Source organism: Chelonoidis abingdonii, chromosome 6 (assembly GCF_003597395.2).
Source record: "Chelonoidis abingdonii isolate Lonesome George chromosome 6, CheloAbing_2.0, whole genome shotgun sequence".
Taxonomy (NCBI): domain Eukaryota; kingdom Metazoa; phylum Chordata; order Testudines; family Testudinidae; genus Chelonoidis; species Chelonoidis abingdonii.
The window spans coordinates 11243957-11253574 of NC_133774.1; the positions used below are offsets into that span (position 1 = coordinate 11243957).

The window sequence follows — 9618 nt, forward strand, 5'->3', positions numbered from 1 at the left end:
CCAATCATAACCAGAAACTAGACCTCTGCCAGTTTTGCATTCCAATCTGGAACCAAAACTACAGTGACAGGTTTTTATCTTGAGATTCAAATCCCAAAGATGTCTCCACCTAAAGATTGAAAGCATTCAGGTCTGGGGTTCCAGCCGTGTTTCATCTCTCCCTGGACCAGGATTTTCAGTGGAAATTTGTCAGCTCTATTGGTAACAGTTCAATTTTAGTTGACTTCTGCCCTTATTTTTCCATCGGCTTTTCAATCATAGAATTGTAGAATTATAGAAGATTAGATTGGAAGAGACCTCAGAAGGTCATCTAGTTCAACCCCCTGCTCAAAGCAGGACCAACCCCAACTAAATCAACTTTTGTTGCCATCTTCATGGGAATTTGTATGTACATTATAATTTTGGATTTGATCTAAATGGGTTCACAACATCCACATTTCACTTTCAGGGTCAGGACAGGAACAAACTTCAGCATACTTCACCTGTTATTTTCTCCTCCAAAACTATGATTAACAGCAAATCTCACCTGATTTCTGTACAAGCCATAAATCATTCCAGGTTAATTCAAAACTGCATCTAGATTTGATCAAAACTTTTTGCCAACCTGGTGCAAGTTAGCTGTTCTCTTCATTCCCTCTGGGGCACTTGGCATTTGCCACTGTTGAAAGACAGGATACTGGATTAGATGGACATTTGGTCTCACCCAGTATGGCCATTTTTATGTTCTTATGATCCCAAAGCAGATGATTCTTTTGCACAATAATTGGTATTTTATTGCAGATATTTTCCCTAGCACTTGTAAAGTTGGGCCACATTCTTCTTCCATTTATATCAATGATACTAATGTGGTGGTAAATGAAAGCAGAACTGGGCATGAGTCTAGTAAAAAAGCACCTTAGTGATAAATAAAACCTATACTTTGCCTGTTGAGTTTATTGCGTTTAAGATAAGCAACCAAAAGTCTTGGCTTTGCAAACCTAGGTGGGACATCTTAAGACAGCAGGTTTTTTTGGTAGTTAACTCTCCAATGTTGTATGATTTTGGCCGTGTCAAACCCTTTGAAGCCATATTTTCTTATTATATCTCTTCCCTCCTCCTTACAAAATCAATACAAAGGCAGAAGTATGGATGCTTAAAAGAAGAGAAACTTATCTGCAGGGTTTTTTTATATCAGCGATTTCATAATACACCAGTAGCACCAAATGAATACATTCCTGTGTAGTTTCCAGGCAAGGAATGACTGTGGGGAAGTAGATGTTCCCTAGTTGCCAAGATCTGTGTTGTATATAGGGATGAGTAAACTTGAAGTTTTTAAAATCATGGTTTGAGGACTTCAATAACTCAGCCAGAGGTTACTAGTCTATTACAGGAATAGGTGGGTGTGGTTCTGTGGCCTGAAATATGCAGGAAGTCAGACTAAATGATCAACATTGTCCCTTCTGACCTTAGAGTCTATGAGTTATTTTGCATCAGATAAGGAATTGCCTGAACTTTACCTCAAAATTCAACAAAATCTATGTCTTTCCATAGTCAATAAATGTTCATATGGGGACAGATTGTGAACTCCTTAATCATGTTGAACAATAACTGACAATATGAGTAGTCCCATGGAATTCAGTGAGGCTGTTTATGGAGTAACACAATCTTCAGTGTGAGTATGGGGCTTGCAATATACCTCTTAATTTTCATAGAATCATAAAAGATTAGGGTTGGAAAAGACCTCAATCTAGTCCAATCCCCTGCTCAAAACATTATTGCAGCATGTGTATCTTTACTTTGAAATGTCACGGTGATTGGGAAAATACTCTTTTAAAATAAATGGTGCTTGCATATACAAAGTGGAAAAAATTGCTGCCACCTTTGGGATACTCTCAGCAAAAACAAGTATTGGTTGTTGAAAGTTACAAAAGAAAGATATTTCACAGAGATCCTGCTTGCTGCAGAAAAGTGTGTTGCGAAATACATGCAGTAAAATAACATAAGAAGCCCCATTGTTCATTTTTTATGTAGTGAACAGCAATCATTTCTCAATATACCACTGTCAAAATTGTCACCTGCTTGGTTAGATTAATATTGATGGGATATAGTCCTCTTAGATGAAGGATTCAACCCTAAAACTAAAACCAAATGGAACACCGGCTACAGCATATGGATATACAGAATGATATCCTCACTGCTTAAAATATAACTATCTTCATCTAGTCTTACCAGGTAGGTCGCAAACAGTGCTTGTCTTGTCTACAACATCGGTAGTTTAGTTTTACCGCTTGTTTATTCTGCCTGCTCTCCGACTTGCATGGAGGCTAGTCTGTGAAATACTGTATCCCAGTGGTATAGTCATTTCCAGAAGATTTAATTATATACTTGTTGTGCTGGGTTAAATATGCTGGCTACCAAGACGGACCCTGCATGCTCAAAGTCTTTTCTTTTCCTTTTTTAAAGATTAGGGAACGTTAATGTCAGTGAGAATAAATCAAAAGGTGATAACATCTGAGAAAAAGAAAACATCATCCGGAGAAAAATAATAGCTCCTCTGAAGAGATGCCACCACAGAAAATGTCTTTTCAGCACTGGACAGCGATATTAAAATATGCTGGGTATCAACCTTGTCAACTAGACAGACACTCAGACATGACTCCTATAACTTTCCAGACAGGAGGTGTGAGTATCACCAGCAGAGCCATAATGACACAGTAAAAAAGTAACTTAGAAGCTGTGTCATCTCCTCACTTTCCATGGCAGAACTGACTTGGCAGTCAGTTTTGCAAGTAGTCTCTCTCACATGCCTCTATGAAGGATGATTTACAGGCCCACAAGTTACACGTCCACTGCCCAAGGTGCCAGTACCCCTTAAAAAGTTCTCCAGTGGCATTCCCACATGAAGAACGGAACAGTAAGCTAACAGCAGCAGGCTGCCTGTACCCCAATGTCTGTAAAGGAAAGAGAAGGCTGGCTCAGAAAAAAAAAAGTATTACAACATTTTTCTCTGCAACAAAATTAAGCTGACTCATGCCCCTAGTCGTTAATTTCATTTTTTTTAATCCAAACCATCTTCAACAGAACAGGGGGTAGGGGAGAAGCCCGTTATTAAGGGAATCTTGTTCTCGGAAGCTTACACTCTGACCCACCCCCTGCTGTTAATTAAAAAACTTACCGCTTTTGCCAACTCCCCCAGCTCCCAGCATCACCACCTTGTACTCCCTGGAGCCTGCTGAAGAATTGCTGGAGGAGCTGATCATTTCATTTTCTAGCTCCATCTTGCTCAAGGGACCAGAGGAGAGTAAGGAAGAAAAAGCAACTGACAGGTGCTTGCTTTGATCTTAAACAACTATAAAAGCAGCATTAAAAAAAAAAGAAAGGTTTGATACAAGAGGTATGATTTATCAGTCTCACACTCCGGCTGTTCCTGTGGTAGCTGGAGAAGGTCTCATAGCAACCACTTTAACAGCTTCCAATAAAAATCTGTCTTTGCCCCCTCCCATCTCTGTATCATTCTCTTTATGTATCTCTTCCTGGACAGAAGCAGTTTTGTAAAGCTCAGGAGCTCTGGTGTGTATGATTGTTGCTGTGTCATTAGATGTTAACTAAGCAGAGCCTCAGGGGAAAAAATGATTAAATATCTCTTAAATTTTTAAGCTTCTCAATGCAGAACTTATTTTAAAGAGAGAATGGAGGTGTATCAGCTATTAGCCTGTGTTGACTGAAGTTGCCAGATTTGCACTCAGTTGAGTGATCCATTTCCAGAAAATTAAGAGACAGCTTTATTAAATACTCTATTCTGTTTTTCAATGGTTTCACAAATTTTAGCAACCAGGGATTATCTGGCCAAATAGTTTTACCAGTAGTTCATTATTTACTATTTTCCTTTTTAAAATACTTCAGCCACCCACTCAGGAAGCAGGAAAAATACCATATGACTTATCTGAACAACTGAGCAACCCGGATAATGAATAGCAAATAGGCAAAGCACCAAGCCTGAGCACAACTGAAAAGGTTTATAAAGGGAGGGAATGGGAATAGAAGAAAGAAAGGTAACTTCTGAGATCATGGGGGTACTCAGGAACGTGCATGCACATCTGGAGGGCTTTGTTCCTACTCCTTCACTTCTTGTAATTGTGTCAAGATTTAAACAATTGATAGAAAGTATGATCCAGGCTTTAAAATGGAAAAAAAAAATCAGTGATTGAACTGGTTGGAAAATAGGGATGGGAGGAGATGAACCGGGGGCAGAGGGGGGGTTGACTTTTTGTCAAAAACTGGAAACGTACATTTTTCAGCAGACATTTACATTTTCTTGGTTTTTGGCTGAAAATGGTCAGTTTTCAATGTTTTAGTTTTCTGATGAAAACTCAGATGTGAGGAATGTAGGCTCTGTGTAAAAATTTTGTTTAATTAAAAACTTAATTTTTCCTGAGCAAAAATCTTTAATGCAAAAATTTTGACCAGACCTATTGAAGAAATCCAAAGGTTCATTTCAATTAAGCACTAAAGGCCAAAGTTTATAATAGGAGTCTTAATTTAAATCCTTTTTTAGACTCCCAAATACAGTAACTGGACTGATTTGCAAAACTGGTAAGCACCCAACAACTTTCGTTAAAGTCCATATTCCATTTTGCTCTTCCCTTCCCCCCACCCTTCCACTGCTCAGTGACCTTTTGTGGGAGGGAAGTAGCTTTAGACAGAAGCTGTGGGAAGGACTTACACTTCAGCTCATTGTGCAAGGATTTAGACAAGCAGTTCACAATAAGGTGGCAGATGTAAATGTGTGTTGAACACACAAATATCATGCACTGAACTGAGAATGCCCCCCCTCCAATATATTCTGGAGAAAACATAGCAATCATTGAATCAGAATAGGTAAATAATTCTCCAATGCAGCTTTTCAATATAAATAGCTGGATGGATGTAGTGGAACATGTCATTAACACTGCATCACACTGCTTTATAAAGTGAGTAACACTATAATCATTTGAAACTCCAGAATTTAGCAAAGACACTGACATTACCTCAGTTATTTGTACAAATGTGCCATGAGATCCTTAATGAACACAAATGGTCAGAGAGCAGCTCCACCAGTGTACTCATACTGCGATCAATCCAACTCCAGGTGAAGTCAATGAGAAGATTCCCATTAGCTTCCATAGGAAATGAATCACTCTTATTGTCCTTAACATCATACTCCAGTGTTAAAACAGTATTGACTCAGCAGGAAGAATGCTACTTATGATCACCATTTCCTGAAGCATTTGGGTTTTCCTGGTGGTCTCCCGTCCACATAACCATCCCATTCCTGAGGAGTCTTCATCTTAGAAATTGGCAGTAAATCTTGGTTGACACTTAGGATATGTATTCACTACCGCCTGGATCGACGGGCAGCAATTGATCCAGCGAGGACTGATTTATCACATTTAGTCTAGATGCAATAAATCGATCCCTGACCACTCTCTCATCAACTCCTGTACTCCAGCTCTGCGACAGGCACAGGCAGAGTAGACGGGGGAGCAGCAGCAGTCGACTCACCATAGTGAAGACACCACAGTAAGTCGATCTAAGTACATAGACTTCAGCTACATTATTCACGTAGCTGTAGTTGCATAACTTAGATTGACCCTCTCCTCCAGTGTAGACCAGGCCTAAGATTTATCATATCATGACTAGTCAAAGGATGAGTGAGTTCAGAGAGAACCTTTGAGAAATTTTCCCATCACAGCTAGCCCTGATCATCCACAGTTGTTTGTTTGTAGATCTCATTACCATTCCTTCCCATGATCCGAACCTTGTTCTAGTAGTTTGGAACCAAACCCTATTTTGGATTTACAGCCTAATCTTGCTTTCATTGAATCCTGACCTATTGAAAACTCATTAATTTTAGTAGTGCAAGATCAAGCTCTTAGACTCTAAGAAGCCAGATCTATTTTATGGCAACACTATGTATCTCCCCTTAATCACTCAAATAGGAGCCTGGTCTGTAAGGTCTGAGGCCTTTCTATGCAGTAAACAGCAGCAGCTATAACTTAAGGCTCGAAGAGTCACATCCTCACATTCCATCTAAATGGCATCAAAACAATGCAATATTGGGCTGTTAAGGAGGTGCTCCTGCCTTAATAGTACCCACCATCACCAGATAAAGAAATGGTTTTTAGATGTTTAAAGAAAACATTGTTGAATGGAATTATGTCTGGCAAGAAATCACTTAACAGTTGTATTGTGAAATCTATACCTCTTTATTGTTTTGCCTTTAGGGTCCCTACTTCTCTACTGTTTATCGGTATGGTTTCTGTCTGATTCTTTGATTGTTGCATAACTAATTTTGCAAGATTTAAATCAACTAAGGTGGTGGGGTGTGATTGGGTAAAGAATTGTTTCATAATGGGCTAGGATTGGTGAAAATGCTGTTTTGTAGAACTTTAGTTTTAAATGATTGGTTAAGGTAGAGCTAAGCAGGACCCAAGTTTAACTATATAAACTGGGATCCAAAAGGAAGTTCTTCGGAACCTAATTCCAGGACACAGGCCAAGATCAGAGCTGCCAGACCTCAACACCTGCCAATCATATCATACAAAAACTGGAGCCCTGGATGACCTGATTCTGACTGGCCACCAGGAAAAGTTCTTCTGCCTTATTGGGAGTGGTGAACACTGTGTGCTTAGCATGTGTATTCTGCTTTGGTAACTGTTAATAATAGAGATTAAGGATATTCATGTGTAAGGCTCTTTCACTGGTAAAAGTTCCCACAAACCTGCAGAAGATTACGCCCGGAACCCTAGGAACTGAGAAAGGGTAGATGCCTTTCACCCAGAGCCTTAGGAACTGGAAGAGAGTGGAAGTACCTAAATTAACCAGGTTACGCCGTTAGCCCATGGAAGGTTAAAGATAGGGTACCTGAGAGTGTGTGAGTAACAGGGCAAGAACAGGGATTTTTGCTTTCAGGCTGTTTCTGAGAGAATTTGCACAAGTGTAATGATATGAAACTACTTACTGTAATCCACGTAGTGTAGTAAAAACCTCCAATGTAACTACCTTAATAACAATAACAGGAGGAAATTGCAGACCTATATCTGATGCTGTGATTTTTGGGCCTTTACAATTTTTGGTGAATGAGACGATAATCTGCAAATTCTAAATTTGCATTAAAAATTGCCTGTATCTGTTCCATTTCAATGGTACATTTGTCAGGATGTGAATCAATAGAAATATGTCCCTGGCAAAGAATAGCATCCGCAAAGGTGGGGAAGATCTGGGCAAATAATCTAAAATGAATATATATAATTTTTTTAATGGACTGCCTCTTTTGCAGTCCACTGATTGTTCATGAATAGATAGCCAGACTGTCAGGTTTGTCATTCAGGGTAATTTTTGCTCTGTAATTTCTGAACATCTTTGCAAGTAGTTCATTGCATGCATTCAATATTTAAAATCTCAGTTGTTTCAGCTGAGTACATGTTGCAACTGTTAATACTGTAAATTGTGGTATAGACAAGATTGCGCCTTGAGGCATCACCTTCAGTAAGGGGCCTTGCTCCAGGGGAAGGGCTAGAAAAGACTGTGTCTCAGAGACAGAGCAATGCAGTATTCCACCTAGGGAAGTCTTCTTGCTCTGGAGATGTGGAATTAAATAATCAGAGGGTGTTGCCACATGTGTATCCTATGTGATTGCTGCCTGCAGGACTTTACTTTTGAAAAGGCTTGATCAATTAACCTGGATAAGGATTCTTGTCACTAGGCAGAGATCTTGGAGGTTTAAATCTTGAATCACTAGCAAAATATAAATCTTCAGTGATTTGTGCTCCCTGGATTTAAATGATGGATTTAAAGACAGGTTAACTATTTATTAATAAAGTGAATATACATGGCACATTGGATACTAACTGCTCTTCCATTCCTCATGTTATCTTATCTTATCCATAGCACTCAGAAATTTTTTTAAAACAAACAAACACACACCACAATCCTTTGGGGGATAGAGGGGAAAATCTACCTTCAGGACGAAGCCCTGATGCCCAGTTTCATGAGCTGATGAACTGAATTACCGACACCACAAGAAATTGAGTACTATCAGCAAAATTACTGCATAGTCCTGGAGCTTTGATGAGATTCTTTCCTGAGAAACAGTGTGTTTGACACATTAGCCTACCATGATCAATGTGGTGAGATATAGCCGGCATGATAATAGATTAAGTGCTAGGCAGAGTATGAGAGCTGGGGATGCACATTACCTTATATTGGAATGTGAGCACCTTCAAGTCCTTTTGTTAAGGGATCTTGGTACCTTGTAGGAGATGCTCAACACTTGGTAAATTGGGTTTTTATTAGATACAACATCCAACAGTTAAATCACTAGTCTGCCACAGACAGGGGGTGGCAAAACCCCTGGAGCCAGCCAAGCAGCCAAAAAAAAAAAAAAGCCACGATCACGATCTACGGCAATTCAGTGGGAGGTCCTTCACTCGGAGTAGAAGTGAGGGACCCTCCACCGAATACCTGGATATGCTGCCCCTCTTTGGAGTGGCTGCCTCAAGCAACTGCTTGCTAAACTGGTGCCTGGAGCTGGCCCTGGCCACAGACATCCTGAATTACTTTAGGTGATTGCCTTCCTTGCCTTATGCCTCAGTTTACTCACCTGTAGCATAGGGATAATAAAACATTTCTAATTCACAGAGTGCAGTGTGGCTTACTATATTAGGGTTTGTAGAACACTTTGAAATCTTTCATTGGAAGGTCCTATGCAGGTGCAAAATTGTTATTAACTATGTAAATAACACTATAAATGTTTATATGGCACATTAGAGAACAAGTGGCAAGTTGTCTGTGCAACCCACAGACAGAATCAGTGTCACACATCCCACTCTGTGATGTACGTTTTATATCTCCCACCTTCACAGCCTGGTTCTTCAGCTCAAAGCTGTTGAGGCATATGCCTGCCATAAACAGATAGTTAAGGGTTAATGTCTCTTTTACCTGTAAAGGGTTAAGAAGCTCAGTAAACCTGGCTGACACCTGACCAGAGGATCAACAGGGGGACAAGATACTTTCAAATCTTGGTGGAGGGAAGTCTTTTGTTTATGCTTTTGTTGTTGTTCGCTCTTGGGACTAAGAGGGACCAGACGTATATCCAGGCTCTCCAAATCTTTCTAAATCAGACTCTCATGTTTCAGACTTGTAAGTAATCAGCCAGACAAGGCGTGTTAGTCTTATGTTTGTTTTCTCAACTTGTAAATGTTTCTTTTTGCTGGAACGATTTTTACCTCTGTTTGCTGTAACTTTGAATCTAAGGCTAGACGGGGTTTCCTCTGGGCTATATGAATCTGAATACCCTGTAAAGTATTTTCCATCTTGATTTTACAGAGATGATTTTTACCTTTTCTTTCTTTAATTAAAAGTTGTTTTTTTTTAAGAACCTGATTGATTTTTCCTTGTTTTAAGATCCAAGGGGATTGGGTCTGGACTCACCAGGGATTGGTGGGGGAAAAGGAGGGGGAATGGTTAATTCCTCTTTGTTTTAAGATCCAAGGGGTTTGGATCTGTGTTCACCAGGGAACTGGTGAACCCTCTCAAGGCAACCCAGGGAAGGGAAAGTTTGGGGGGGGACAGGGAGTGCGCCAGACACTGAATTTCTGG

General features: G+C 39.8%; 1 protein-coding gene across 1 annotated transcript in view; it reads right to left on the reverse strand.

Annotated features, from left to right (window-relative positions):
- Positions 1-3455, reverse strand: part of RIT2 (Ras like without CAAX 2) — a 269115-nt gene extending 265660 nt beyond the window's left edge. Inside the window, exon 1 of the mRNA XM_075066825.1 lies at positions 3155-3455. Coding sequence (XP_074922926.1) covers positions 3155-3257 — 103 coding nt within the window. The 5' untranslated portion in view covers positions 3258-3455. The remainder of the gene's footprint in view (positions 1-3154) is intronic.
- Between the last annotated feature and the right edge of the window lie 6163 nt (positions 3456-9618).